Genomic DNA, 16,415 nt, shown 5'->3' with positions numbered 1-16,415 from the left:
TGAGCTACGTCTACTAATCAGATGACTGCAGCCATACGTTAAGTCACGCCCATTTGTCTGTATAGGTATGGAAGAATCTACTGAGCCACGCCTACTAATCGTCGTATGAAACATGGTCTGGTTTTGCATCAGGCCAGCTTTTTCGTGAGCCACGCCCACTCTTTAGGAATTCGTTATAAAAGTGTGCTAGGTATGCTAAAGTCACACCCACTTGCAGGAAACGTGTCTTGCTATCTGGAAACTTACGTGGAACCATTCCGGATATTTATATTTCTACTTTCGTACATGCGTACGCGTAACGCACTAGTCGACCACTCAAAGTGTAGCCATCAATTTTAATTAATCCAGGTCAGCGGTCAGTAACCCGGTTTCAATGCTGGTACGTATAGAAGCTATGCTCATAAGATAAACATTTGTTCAGTCTTAAATTAGTTATTGCTGAAAACGTGTAGTTTTAGTAGTTATGAACGTGAAATTTGATGTTGCTGCAGCGGGCATGTTTATGCATTGTGGACTGGCGTAGTCGGACATGATCAGCCTTTCCGAAAGGTATCCGTGCGTATAACGGATTAGAAGCCTTATTGGAGTAGCATGTGGTCATAGCAGACGAAAGTTTCATGAATTACGAAATCCAAGAATTGCAACAAATTAATTATGTATTATTGCACAACTTAAATTATTACAATAGTAATACATATATAGCTGGTTAATTCCAGATGGGTTAGTTAGCTGCATAGCGCCTGGTTCTTAGAAGTAGCACAAAATCAACTTGTTTTGCCTATTTTTGAAGGACACACATTTCTCAGTCCTTAGATATTCCCTTTCCAATACTACAGCAAAGATAGTGCACATATCTTTACACTTCCTTTCCTTTCTCAGTCAGTTGTTTAATAGATAAAGTCCAGACTAAATGGGTCTATGTTGCACTGTAAACATACTGTAATACCCTTGTTTCAGTATACTGTACTAGTGATTTTAGTTTTTATAATTTATACACCTGTAATTTGATACACTAGTACAATTAATCAATGATCATAGCTAATTTGTTTCAAATTTTCAAGCCAGTTGCTATTACATTTCTGTCAACCACAACTGAATATACTACAGCACCTCTAAATTTTAAACTTTAGAAGGAATAGTTGAATTAAAAAGCAATGAAATAAGAGATCCTGTTAGGTCTACAAGACAGCAAGTTAATACGTATATATGTGACTTGATTTATGAAACCTATAGCTACTCTTTGGGCACATCATTTAAAATGACACCATCATGGACTGGCTACACTATCTGGCTAGTATAACACTAACTTTGCCCTGACTTGATCTTGCCAGCTGTGGCAGACTTCTACAGCAGATACAAATAGACAAAAACAACTATTAATGGGTACTCGTGTTCTTGTAATATCCTGGAAACCACAGTTTATGCAATGTCAACTGTTCTTCAAAGTTCCACATTGTTCAACTGCTGATTAAAGTCTCATGTCATTGCTTTATAACAGAATTTACAGTGAAAATTGTTATGCAATACGTCTATGCTACTATATTGGATCAGCTTTGTTTAATTATTGTGATTGCAAACTGTCTTACATCAGCTTGATAATAATTGATATCGCCAGGTTAGCAGAATAATTATAGATGTTGGTGCACCTCTACTTAAAGGCCATAAATATCTCCATCTTTAAGGAAAATTTTACCTGCATCACTGTCTAAAATATAAATTCCTGTATCTATGAATGTACATTGAACCCAAATGAAAAGGATTTCCAAAATCAGGTCACACATGAACACTCCCTATCAATGCAATCCCTGTAATCACCCATATAGTAATGCCAAGAGTGTAAACTCTTGGTAATGCCTATAGCTGCCTTGAGAAAGTAGCAGCAGCCTTAAGATCCAGTTGCACTTCGGAGATGATGTGATCTCATGTGATGTCATTGCAGCGTGATCTGATCTTTGGGATGCATCAACAAGCTTAAATTAATACCATCATAAGATAGCTAAACTATCTAGCTAACAATTTTCATACTAACTGTGTCTTAGTCTGCCTTCTGGAGATGGACTTCTGTAAGTTTGTCAAGGCCAATACATAACTATGATAACTGTAGAGGGCCTGAGGCGATGATGTTTTTGCAGATCATCAGTGTGAATGCAAAGCTGTGTATTCAATTGCCACAACATGCCATTAATTGTGACTGCTACTTACTAAATGATAACAAAGCTCTGTACAGTATTACACTGAATGATATATAGAAACATTTTAATTATGAATCTTCTCCTTCCTGTATATAAGTAACCATATTTTTTATGGGTTCAGTTTTGGTTTAATGAATATGAAAACATCAAGGGGATTATTGTGGTTTGGTGATGTTTCAGTATTAAGGACTATCATTGATCAGGTTTCTATGAGTATAAAAATAATCCAACTTTGCCACTGAACAGATTGTGCTGTGATATTCTGTGTGTGAAAAGACAATATGCTATCTATAATAAAAGTAATATTTCTTTTGCTATTCTGGATTGGGAATGTTGAAGGGGTCAAAAGAGTAATGCCTGACATAGATGTTTCTACTAACTTTACTAGTGATACAGATGTTACCAGTGGTTCAGGTAGTGAAAGTGATGAGGGTGAACTTACATGTTGTACAATTGGAGACTGTGTTTTTTATTCACTTGTTGATACTCTTAACAAAGTCACTAGTAATGACATCATCAACATTACAAGTCACGTTGTTGTATTGTCTTCAACAGTTACATTAGAAGGTCTTGATAACATCATTATTATTGGACACATCAATTCTACCACTGTACAATGCAATGATAATGGAACAGTGAAGTTTGTTGATTGTAATAATGTGACCATGGAAGGTATCAACTGGGAGAGGTGTGGTTCTATAAATAAACCAGCAATTGGAGTTTACAATTCATCTAGTGTTGTATTTGAGAATTGTTCATTTCTTAACTCAACAGGACAAGCTGTTGTGTTGTCAAATATTTCAGGAATTGTGTACATCACAAATTGTCACTTTGCACACAACAATGAACACAGAGATCATGGAGCTGCCATATATTACTTGTCTTTAATTGCTCAATCAATGATAATAATTGACAACAACAGTTTTGAATCTAATGGACCAGCTAACAGTACTGTTTACATTTGTGCTTTAAATGACAAATATCCAAGTTACAATTTATTACAAAATTCTAAATTTGTCAACAACCATGGAGTACCCATTTACACATCCCATACTAGTCTACATCTTAATGGTAGTGTATTGTTCAAAGAAAATGAAGCCAATAATGGTGGAGGCATTTATAGCACCAGTTCCTCTGTTACATTTGATGACAACTGTAATGTGATTTTCTCTGATAATTCAGCTGTGTATAATGGTGGAGCTATATTCCAATTTAATTCAGAAGTTTTCTTTGCAGGAAAATCTAATGTAACATTTACAAACAACGCAGCTGAATATGGTGGAGGAGCTATAGCCTGGCGTAGATCAAAGGTCATGTTTTATGGAAATTCATATGTATCATTTATAAACAACACTGCCAGGAATGGAGGAGCTATCAATGCTGATACTAATGGTACAACATCATTCAATGAATTTTCAGTAGTAACATTTACTGGAAACATTGCTCATGAAAGTGGAGGTGCTTTAGATTTAACTAGTAATTCAAATATATCATTTTTGGGAAATTCAACAATCATATTTAAAAAGAATAATGCCACCACAGATGCAGGAGGAGCTGTTTATTGTGATGATAACTGCAATATCTCATTTACAGATAACTCAAATATAACATTCAATGACAACAGTGCTGATAGAAAATCTGGTGGAGCTATAAGGTTATTTCATTATTCTTCAATCTCATTTGGAGGTAGCTCAATAACAACATTAAATATTAATAGAGCCCGTTATGGAGGAGCTATAGCATGGCATAGATCTACTGCTTCATTCAGTGGAGAGTCAACGGTAACATTTGACCACAATACTGGGCAAGATGGAGGAGCTGTATACTATAATACCTATAGCACAATATCATTCTATGAAAACTCAACAGTGAAATTTTATAATAATGGAGCGAGAGTACTTGGAGGAGCTGCAGTCAATAGAGATAAATCAAAGGTCATGTTTTATGGAAACTCATATGCATCATTTATAAACAACACTGCCAGGAATGGAGGAGCTATCCATGCCGATACTGAAGGTAGAACATCGTTCAATGAATTTTCAGTAGTAACATTTACTGGAAACATTGCTCATGAAAGTGGAGGTGCTTTAGATTTAACTAGTAATTCAAATATATCATTTTTGGGAAATTCAACAATCATATTTAAAAAGAATAATGCCACCACAGATGCAGGAGGAGCTGTTTATTGTGATAATCACTGCAATATCTCATTTACAGATAACTCAAATATAACATTCAATGACAACAGTGCTGATAGAAAATCTGGTGGAGCTATAAGGTTATTTCATTATTCTTCAATCTCATTTGGAGGTAGCTCAATAATAACATTTAATATTAATAGAGCCCATTATGGAGGAGCTATAGCCTGGCATAGATCTACTGCTTCATTCAGTGGAGAGTCAACGGTAACATTTGACCACAATACTGGGCAAGATGGAGGAGCTGTATACTATAATACCTATAGCACAATATCATTCTATGAAAACTCAACAGTGAAATTTTATAATAATGGAGCGAGAGTACTTGGAGGAGCTGTAGTCAATAGAGATAAATCAAAGGTCATGTTTTATGGAAACTCATATGCATCATTTATAAACAACACTGCCAGGAATGGAGGAGCTATCCATGCCGATACTGAAGGTAGAACATTGTTCAATGAATTTTCAGTAGTAACATTTACTGGAAACATAGCTCATGAAAGTGGAGGTGCTTTAGATTTAACTAGTAATTCAAATATATCATTTTTGGGAAATTCAACAATCATATTTAAAAAGAATAATGTCACCACAGATGCAGGAGGAGCTGTTTATTGTGATGATCACTGTAATATCCTATTTACAGGTAACTCAAACATAACATTCAGTGACAACAGTGCAGTGAGGGGTGGAGCTGTAGACACTAAAGAAACTTCTAAACTATCAATCACAGGAAGTTCACTGCTAACATTTACTAACAATAATGCTATTGTTGGAGGAGCTGTAGATTGTGCAATTCAGTCCAGTATAATATTTGATGGAAATGCTACAGTGACATTTACTGACAACACAGCTATAAGGTATGGTGGAGCAATATCTATTGATAATTCTATAATAACAACTAAAGGGAAATCAAATTTGACAATAATTGAAAACAGTGCCATATATGGTGGAGCTATACATACTTTTAAATCATCATTTATCACATTTGAGGATGACTCTATAGTTACACTCACATACAATGCAGCTACAGAAAATGGCGGTGCCTTACACCTTAGTGATAACTCTATATTATTAGTATTCAGTTATGGGTCAAATATTACATTTGATGGTAACATTGCTGATCAATATGGTGGAGCTATATATGCTGAATTGTCACAAGAGGTAAATAGCGCTACCATGAATTTTAATACAACAGGTATTGATTTTCACAGCAACACTGCTCCTTTTGGCAACAATATCTATGTACATGTGCCATCATCATATGATGATCTGTATCAAGACACACGATAGTGTGTCGTGCGGCCCAAGAAGCCGGCGCGCCACACCGTGAGTATATTAACATCAAGACACACGATAGTGTGTCGTGCGGCCCAAGAAGCCGGCGCGCCACACCGTGAGTATATTAACAGGAAGAAAGAAAACGCAATTTTCACACCTATGTAGCTCTGTGATCCCTTATCCGATTGGAACCAAATTTGCTGGAGACGTGCCGCCCAGCTAGGGTAGTCTACATACCAAATTTGAAGAAAATCGCTCCAGCCATTTCCGAGATACGAGCGAACAAAATTTCGTTTTAATTTCTTCGTTTTTTTCTTCTTCTTCTTCTTCTTCTTCTTCTTCTTCTTCTTCATCTTCTTCATTTCGCACACTTCGCAAAATTCGCCATAAAACACGAATGCGTGCTCGGATTTGGCTGAAATTTGGCACACTTAAAGGGCTCATTAAGGCGGATCTCCGTACCAACTTTGGTAGGAATCCGATGAACAGTCACGGAGTTATGACCGATTATTTGCGTAAAATAAGGTCGAAGGTCTGTCACGCCTACAGGGTAAACGCCTTGGAGGAATCAGTTGAAAATTGATATGTAGATGGAGCAACCATCGTAGGAGTGCCTTTTTGTGGTTTGAAAGGAATCGGGATAAAGACCATGGAGATATGACACGAAACCCAACCTGTGTCAAAATTACGCGATCGATTTTTATGAATAAAAAAACTATTAGTTTTCGTATCTACCAGGCAAACCGCTTAGAGCAACGAGCTGAAAATCAGTATGTAGCTGGAATAATCATCATAGAAGGTCCTTGCAGTAGTACAGAAGAATCGGATTACAAATCACTGAGTTATGATTCGAAAGGCAACTAGGTGCAGCAAATGCGAGATCGAGATACTCTAATAGAACAGTCACCCTAATAAAGCATTCAGCTGCATTTATAATTTACTCAGTTATATTACATTGTAAGTTATTCTGTGGGGAATTCAGCTACAAACAAGTCACCCTGTAGTCAGATCAGCTAGAAGAAGGTACCTAATAGAGAGTTCAGCTACAAATAAACCATCATGTAGAGAGTTCAGCTCAAATAAATCACCCTGTAGAGAATTCAGCTACAAACAAATTGCCCTGTAGAGAGATCAGCTAGAAGAAGTTACCTTGTAGAGAGTTCAGTTACAAAGAAACAATCATGCAAAGAGTTTAGCTACAAACAAATCACCCAGTAAAAAGTTCCGCTATGAACAGATCACACTGTAGAGAGTTCAGTTAGAAACAAGTCATCCTGTAGAGAGATCAGTTAGAAGAAGTTACCTTGTAGAGAGTTCAGCTACAAACAAATCACCCTGTAGAGAGTTCAGCTACAAACAAGTCACCCTGTAGAGAGATCAGCTAGAAGAAGTTACCTTGTAGAGAGTTCAGCTACAAACAAATTACCCTGTAGAAAGTTCAGTTACAAACAAGTCACCCTGTAGAGAGATCAGCTAGAAACAAGTCATCCTGTAGAGAGTTCAGCTAGAAGAAGTTACGTTGTACAGAGTTCAGCTACAAAGAAACTACCATGTAGAGAGTTCAGCTGCAAATAAATCGCCCTGTAGAGAGTTCAGCTACAAACAAATCACCCTGTAGAAAGATCCGCTAGAAGAAGTTACCTTGTAGAGAGTTCAGCTACAAACAAATCACCCTGTAGAAAGGTCAGCTAGAAGAAGTTACCTTGTAGAGAGTTCAGCTACAAACAAATCACCCTGTAGAGAGTTCAGCTAGAAACAAGTCACCCTGTAGAGAGATCAGCTAGAAACAAGCCACCCGTAGAGAGTTCAGCTAGAAGAAGTTGCATTGTAGAGAGTTCAGCTACAAAGAAGCTACCTTGTAGAGAGTTCAGCTGCAAACAAATCGCCCTGTAGAGAATTCAGCTACAAACAAATCACCCTGTAGAAAGGTCAGCTAGAAGAAGTTACCTTGTAGAGAGTTCAGCTACAAACAAATCACCCTGTAGAGAGTTCAGCTTCAAACAAGTCACCATGTAGAGAGTTCAGCTAGAAGAAGTTACATTGTAGAGAGTTCAGCTACAAAGAAGCTACCTTGTAGAGAGTTCAGCTGCAAATAAATCGCCCTGTAGAGAGTTCAGCTACAGACAAATCACCCTGTAGAAAGATCCGCTAGAAGAAGTTACCTTGTAGAGAGTTCAGCTACAAACAAATCACCCTGTAGAGAGTTCAGCTTCAAACAAGTCACCATGTAGAGAGTTCAGCTAGAAGAAGTTACATTGTAGAGAGTTCAGCTACAAAGAAGCTACCTTGTAGAGAGTTCAGCTGCAAATAAATCGCCCTGTAGAGAGTTCAGCTACAAACAAATCACCCTGTAGAAAGATCCGCTAGAAGAAGTTACCTTGTAGAGAGTTCAGCTACAAACAAATCACCCTGTAGAAAGGTCAGCTAGAAGAAGTTACCTTGTAGAGAGTTCAGCTACAAACAAATCACCCTGTAGAGAGTTCAGCTAGAAACAAGTCACCCTGTAGAGAGATCAGCTAGAAACAAGCCACCCATAGAGAGTTCAGCTAGAAGAAGTTACATTGTAGAGAGTTCAGCTACAAACAAGTCACCATGTAGAGAGTTCAGCTAGAAGAAGTTACCTTGTAGAGAGTTCAGCTACAAACAAATCACCCTGTAGAGAGTTCAGCTACAAACAAGTCACCCTGCAGAGAGATCAGCTACAAACAAGTCATCCTGTAGAGAGTTCAGCTAGAAGAAGTTACCTTGTAGAGAGTTCAGCTACAAACAAATCACCCTGTAGACAGTTCAGCTACAAACAAGTCACCCTGTAGAGAGATCAGCTAGAAACAAGTCATCCTGTAGAGAGTTCAGCTAGAAGAAGTTACATTGTAGAGAGTTCAGCTACAAAGAAACTACCATGTAGAGAATTCAGCTACAGAAGAAGTTACCTTGTAGAGGGTTCAGCTACAAACAAATCACCTTGTAGAGAGTTCAGATAGAAACAAGTCACCCTGTAGAGAGTTCAGCTAGAAACAAGCCACCCGTAGAGAGTTCAGCTAGAAGAAGTTACATTGTAGAGAGTTCAGCTACAAAGAAGCTACCTTGTAGAGAGTTCAGCTGCAAACAAATCGCCCTGTAGAGAATTCAGCTACAAACAAATCACCCTGTAGAAAGATCAGCTAGAAGAAGTTACCTTGTAGAGAGTTCAGCTACAAACAAATCACCCTGTAGAGAGTTCAGCTTCAAACAAGTCACCATGTAGAGAGTTCAGCTAGAAGAAGTTACATTGTAGAGAGTTCAGCTACAAAGAAACTACCATGTAAAGAGTTCAGCTGCAAACAAATCGCCCTGTAGAGAATTCAGCTACAAACAAATCACCCTGTAAAAAGATCAGCTAGAAGAAGTTACCTTGTAGAGAGTTCAGCTACAAACAAATCACCTTGCAGAGAGTTCAGCTAGAAACAAGTCACCCTGTAGAGAGATCAACTAGAAACAAGCCACCCGTAGATAGTTCAGCTAGAATAAGTTACACTGTAGAGAGTTCAGCTACAAAGAAACTACCATGTAGAGAGTTCAGCTGCAAACAAATTGCCCTGTAGAGAATTCAGCTACAAACAAATCACCCTGTAAAAAGATCAGCTAGAAGAAGTTACCATGTAGAGAGTTCAGCTTCAAACAAATCACCTTGTAGAGAGTTCAGCTAGAAACAAGTCACCCTGTAGAGAGATCAACTAGAAACAAGCCACCCGTAGATAGTTCAGCTAGAATAAGTTACACTGTAGAGAGTTCGGCTACAAAGAAACTACCATGTAGAGAGTTCAGCTGCAAACAAATTGCCCTGTAGAGAATTCAGCTACAAACAAATCACCCTGTAGAAAGATCAGCTAGAAGAAGTTACCTTGTAGAGAGTTCAGCTACAAACAAATCACCCTGTAGAGAGTTCAGCTAGAAACAAGTCACCCTGTAGAGAGATCAGCTAGAAACAAGCCACCCATAGAGAGTTCAGCTAGAAGAAGTTACATTGTAGAGAGTTCAGCTACAAACAAGTCACCATGTAGAGAGTTCAGCTAGAAGAAGTTACCTTGTAGAGAGTTCAGCTACAAACAAATCACCCTGTAGAGAGTTCAGCTACAAACAAGTCACCCTGCAGAGAGATCAGCTACAAACAAGTCATCCTGTAGAGAGTTCAGCTAGAAGAAGTTACCTTGTAGAGAGTTCAGCTACAAACAAATCACCCTGTAGACAGTTCAGCTACAAACAAGTCACCCTGTAGAGAGATCAGCTAGAAACAAGTCATCCTGTAGAGAGTTCAGCTAGAAGAAGTTACATTGTAGAGAGTTCAGCTACAAAGAAACTACCATGTAGAGAATTCAGCTACAGAAGAAGTTACCTTGTAGAGGGTTCAGCTACAAACAAATCACCTTGTAGAGAGTTCAGATAGAAACAAGTCACCCTGTAGAGAGTTCAGCTAGAAACAAGCCACCCGTAGAGAGTTCAGCTAGAAGAAGTTACATTGTAGAGAGTTCAGCTACAAAGAAGCTACCTTGTAGAGAGTTCAGCTGCAAACAAATCGCCCTGTAGAGAATTCAGCTACAAACAAATCACCCTGTAGAAAGATCAGCTAGAAGAAGTTACCTTGTAGAGAGTTCAGCTACAAACAAATCACCCTGTAGAGAGTTCAGCTTCAAACAAGTCACCATGTAGAGGGTTCAGCTAGAAGAAGTTACATTGTAGAGAGTTCAGCTACAAAGAAACTACCATGTAAAGAGTTCAGCTGCAAACAAATCGCCCTGTAGAGAATTCAGCTACAAACAAATCACCCTGTAGAAAGATCAGCTAGAAGAAGTTACCTTGTAGAGAGTTCAGCTACAAACAAATCACCTTGTAGAGAGTTCAGCTAGAAACAAGTCACCCTGTAGAGAGATCAACTAGAAACAAGCCACCCGTAGATAGTTCAGCTAGAATAAGTTACACTGTAGAGAGTTCGGCTACAAAGAAACTACCATGTAGAGAGTTCAGCTGCAAACAAATTGCCCTGTAGAGAATTCAGCTACAAACAAATCACCCTGTAGAAAGATCAGCTAGAAGAAGTTACCTTGTAGAGAGTTCAGCTACAAACAAATCACCCTGTAGAGAGTTCAGCTACAAACAAGTCACCCTGTAGAGAGATCAGCTAGAAACAAGTCATCCTTTAGAGAGTTCAGCTAGAAGAAGTTACATTGTAGAGAGTTCAGCTACAAAGAAACTACCATGTAGAGAGTTTAGCTGCAAACAAATCGTCCTGTAGAGAATTCAGCTACAAACAAATCACCCTGTAGAAAGATTAGCTAGAAGAAGTTACCTTGTAGAGAGTTCAGCTACAAACAAATCACCTTGTAGAGAGTTCAGCTACAAACAAGTCACCCTGTAGAGAGATTAGCTAGAAACAAGCCACCCGTAGAGAGTTTAGCTAGAAGAAGTTACATTGTAGAGAGTTCAGCAGTTTAGCTGCAAACAAATCACCCTGTAGAGAATTCAGCTACAAACAAATCACCCTGTAGAAAGATCAGCCAGAAGAAGTTACCTTGTAGAGAGTTCAGCTACAAACAAGTCACCCTGTAGAGAGATCAGCTAGAAACAAGCCACCCGTAGAGAGTTTAGCTAGAAGAAGTTACATTGTAGAGAGTTCAGCAGTTTAGCTGCAAACAAATCGCCCTGTAGAGAATTCAGCTACAAACAAATCACCCTGTAGAAAGATCAGCTAGAAGAAGTTACCTTGTAGAGAGTTCAGCTACAAACAAATCACCCTGTAGAGAGTTCAGCTACAAACAAGTTATCTGGTAGAGGGATCAGCTAGAAGGATCACCTTGCAGAGAGTTCAGCTACAAACAAGTTATCTGGTAGAGGGATCAGCTAGAAGGATCACCTTGCAGAGAGGTCAGCTACAAAGAAATCACCCTGCTTCATCTTTTCTTCTTCCTGTAGTAAAGAAAAAAATGACAGGTTAAAAAGCCCTAAAGCCGGCCATAGGTCGGCTTTGGGGTATACAAATGCAAAAAGAAGTGAAATCTAATCCAAAACAGCCAAGCTGTAAAAAAAGAGTGCGGCCCTGAGAAAGGCTATGGTGAAAAAAGATGTGAAATCCAAGGTGGCGGCCAAGAAATGGCTGTGATGGTAGGTTAATGGTAAAAATTTTAATAACAGCAATTCAGTGAATTTGGTGCCGCTTGGTCTTGGCACAAAATTCACTTGAATTGTCGTTATTAAAATTTTTACCATTAACCTACCATCACAGCCATTTCTTGGCCGCCACCTTGGATTTCACATCTTTTTTCACCATAGCCTTTCTCAGGGCCGCACTCTTTTTTTACAGCTTGGCTGTTTTGGATTAGATTTAAATAACAGTATAATAGTAGGTACTGCTGTAACATCTAGTAGACAAAGACAGTTTGTTGACTAAATCTCTACTTCTCCAAATAAACTAGTATTATTTGAACCAGCTATGTGTATAGACGATGATCACACAAATTGTGAGACTTATATTGTAAGGAATATAATGCTTGGTCAGAAAATTGCGGTCAATGGTTGTGTCTGGGACTATTACAACAAACAAGCTGTTGCAACACAGTTTTCAGTGAGCAGTTCTGATAAAGCTCACCATATTGCTGACTCAGATTATGTGCTAATTTCATGTGATGTACTACAAGGACTTAGTTTAACAGGAGACAAAGTGACTATAGCAGAAAATTTTTCAATGAGATTTGCTTCACATTCAAGCAGTCAGTCAGACCTGAAAACAGTTTCTGTACAACTGATTGTTCATTTATCACCATGTCACCCTAGTTTCCACTATGATAACACAACACAAAGGTGTATATGCTACAATGATAATGACATCATATCTTGTATTGATAGCACATCAATCATTAAGGAAGGTTATTGGTTTGGTGTGATTGGTAATAAAACTACAGTGGCCATTTGTCCTAATAATTACTGCAATTTTACATGTTGCAAAACTAGCAATGACTTTTACCAACTTTCACCAGTAAGAATAAATCAGTGTCTTTCACACAGATCTGGTACTGCTTGTGGTAGTTGTAAAGAAGGCTACACTCTTTCATTTGATTCTGTAGACTGTGTAAGTGTTAAAAAGTGTACAACAGGACAGACAGCACTGGTAGTCACATTATCAATGATATACTGGATAGTCATAGTTATACTAGTGTCTATTATGACATACTATCATGCTGGGATTGGATACTTCTATGCTATTACATACTATTACAGTGTGGTGGATATTTTACTAAGTGAACGTTTATACATCTCGACAGGATTGTTTACAACTGTAAGCATCATGTCCAGTATAGCAAAGATTACTCCACAATTTCTAGGACAACTTTGCTTTGTAAAGAATCTAAGTGGTATTGACCAAGAATTTATTCATTATACACATCCACTAGCAGTCACCATCATTGTAGGAATACTTTGCCTGTTAGCAAGGGTATCTTACAGAATTTCAGCATTTGTGAGTAGGGGAATTATCCATGTTATATGCTATCTTCTATTATTATCATACACTTCTGTGGCCACAACTTCATTACTGCTATTGAGATCACTGACATTTCTCAATATCAATAAGGTTTACACTTACCTGTCACCTGACATAGAGTATTTTCATGGTCGTCATTTACCATGTGTTATCATAGCAATATTATGTACACTAGTGATTGTGATTGGTCTACCACTTCTGCTTCTAGTTGAACCATTCCTTAATAGCAAGGTCAACTTTACAAGATTAAAGCCATTGCTTGATCACTTTCAAGGATGTTACAAGGACAAATATCGTTGTTTTGCTGCTTATTACATGATATGTCGACTGGTGATTATTCTGATAATTATTGCTTATCCATCTAATGACAATACCACCCATTATCTGTTGATCACTACAAATTCTAAATTGTCTTTGATACAAGCATCACTAAAGCCATATGCAAGTAAAATTCTGAACCTATTTGATGGCCTGGTGTTACAGTTGATGGTTGTAGTTTCAATGATACCACTTGTTGACACTTCTGATCCAGATTTGTTGTTAGCATTTACTATCATTTTAGTCATACTACCACTAGTAGCTTTTCTGATGATGGAAATTTATCTTTACAAGAGTAAAATCAAGCAAATCACTGAACATTGTATACCACCTAAACCAGATAATATCAATGATAACAATCAAATACCAATGAGAGACTTTGTTGATAGTGTTATTGATGATAACAGCAGGAGGAATGCTTACGTATGTGATATGTAAGTAGCCAGTAAGAAGTAAATGATATTACCATAAGTGGTACTGTAAAAAATTACACGTATATGACTCTCTGTGTCTGCATTACCAATTACATCACATGACACATCATATTTTATTCCTTTAATTATACTGTAATAATATACTCTAGCATTCTGTGAGTTATGTAATAAAGCCAATTACTTGTTTACAAGCATGCCATAATACATGGCATTAAAAGGTATGTATGTAACTGAATTTTGGAAAATCACCTATATGGGCTCGTGTGAAATAATTGGAATTTTCATGTTTAGTGGGTTGCTAATAAAAGCAGGACACAGTTTTAAAAATATTTCAAGAATTTTCTTGCAATTTAATGCATTGAGAATGACTTACAACCATTAACAAGTATAGATTTGCACTATAGAGTTTGTGATTTGATCATTAAATATATAAGGTGTGAAATGCACCCATATAGGTGATTTTCCAAAATTTGATCACTTAATTATTAGCATGAGATTTTGAATTTTTTGGAGAATCCATACCCACATAGCTACCCAGTTTTATAGGAGGCTCAATCATGTTTTGTAATATGGTTGATAATTACTCTATTTGTAACTGGATTTTGGGGAAAAAAAGTCTTAATGTCATGCTTGAAATACACATTGATATGCACATGTGTCACCACTAGAGCACTTATACATCTGATATAAATATTTCACACAATTTGTTATACTGCAAGGTACTGACTAGTGTAAAGCTGATTGGTAGCTTTGAATGCCTTATTTTAATAAGAAATATTTTGAGTTGTAAAATGACACATTAAGGCTGATTTTCCAAAATCTGGTCACGTTTTGTGTTCTGTTTATTACACCCAATTGCAGTGCAAAGTTATAACTATATATTAATCGTTTGAATTATTAATAAAAACCTTGCAAATGTAGCTAACTAGGAAATCATTATTATTGAATCTGCTTTTCATTGCAACTTGTAAAGCAGTGAGTAATATTGTGTTCTTTAATATTCACTGTAGCAGGAAGACAGAAACTGATGATGAAGCTGTTCACTGTCGTGATTCTATCATTGAGATTGAAGACTGATTGTTTACAAACTAATTGCAGTATTTTATTACACACACAAAATACATACAATGTACACCTATACACATTCCCTCATGTTCTATTTTCAAGCTTAGCAATTTTTGCAGTGTATTTTGCATACAGTAGCAGCTAACAAATACTTATTTTGCAGTTTCCTATTTACTCTTGGTAGATGTTATTAACTGACAGTATTATAATGGAATATAATATGTAACAATTTGTTTGTGCTAATTTTTAAAAAGTACCAACTACTTTATTGTTGTACTTAAACAGCGAGCATATAATCATAGCATTATTTTTTGAGATATACAATCCATGCAATAAATAGTCAAGCTGTAGCAACTTTCGAAAGCCTGTTGTAAGAAATCAAAGGTGGTGACCAATAAATGGCTGCTATTATGTTAATACTAAAAGATTTTAATAACGACTGTGTACATTTTAAAAATGGTAATTACAGTGACGTGATCAGCCATTTATTGACTGCCACTTTTAATTTCATTCATAGGCATAGCCATGTAGCAACAGGTGGGTGGAGAGAGGCTACTTGGGATAAAGCTTCCCACTCTTACTTTAGATAGGGCTTAGCCCTTCCACTTCTAAAGTACAATAATTATAGTCTAATAGAGCAGCCAGATACAATAAATACTCTAATAGAGCAAACATGAACCAAACTTAAGCCTCTTATGAAATTCAATCTCAAAAGGCTACACTGCTTGAAGTATCTTAGTTTACTACAGTGGTATATCCCCAGTACATGGAACAATTAATTGTTTGTTATTTTAGTAGTTTTTCAGTAAACCCGCATTCACTGATGTTTTACTGAGAGTTTAAAACTTAGTAAAATAATTATTGTCCATATACTTAAGTCTACTGACACTTTACTATCAGTATATCTACAGTAAGGCATCTTAACAAATTAGTAAACTAAGAACCTTCAAGCAGTGCTAATTTCTCCAAAAAAAAACAACTTATTGAAGCATTCCTCTATAAAACACATGTTCCACATACTGAGTGAGCTTCACACATTGTACCAGACACCATCCTGTTTAGCTCCCTCTTTTTAAATTTTGTTATGACAGCTCTCACTGATGTCACTACTTTTTTCACCCAAGCTACAGTTGCACCATTTTTGGTATCCAGATTGGTAGTATAATATACAAGTATAAGAAAATGTTAGGAATTTTAAATTAGAGTAGGGACAGTGTATAGTGCTGCAATAAAAAGTACTGAAACAAGCTGGATCAGAGTAGTACGTAATGTCCAAATACTGTAAAACAATAAGAAGTGAATATCCCTACTGTGCAGTGCATTTTTATTGCAGCACTATACACTGTCCCGACTCTAATTTAAAATTCTTAATTTTTTCTTATACTTGTTTGTGAAGTTTTTTTGCAAGCTAATGACTACT

At 37.0% G+C, this 16,415-nt stretch overlaps 1 protein-coding gene across 1 annotated transcript; it reads left to right on the top strand.

The window, feature by feature from the left end:
• The first annotated feature begins 2,545 nt into the window (after window positions 1-2,545).
• On the top strand, window positions 2,546-5,680 carry LOC136248129 (probable outer membrane protein pmp6). Its single transcript, XM_066039944.1, has one exon. The coding sequence runs from the start codon at window positions 2,546-2,548 to the stop codon at window positions 5,678-5,680; it is 3,135 nt and encodes a 1,044-aa protein (XP_065896016.1).
• Window positions 5,681-16,415: the final 10,735 nt, after the last annotated feature.

The sequence above is a fragment of the Dysidea avara genome, chromosome 2 (genome assembly GCF_963678975.1).
Source record: "Dysidea avara chromosome 2, odDysAvar1.4, whole genome shotgun sequence".
NCBI classification, from domain to species: domain Eukaryota; kingdom Metazoa; phylum Porifera; class Demospongiae; order Dictyoceratida; family Dysideidae; genus Dysidea; species Dysidea avara.
The sequence above is the reverse complement of the archived record's forward strand: the minus strand, read 5'-3'. Positions and strand labels throughout refer to the sequence as shown.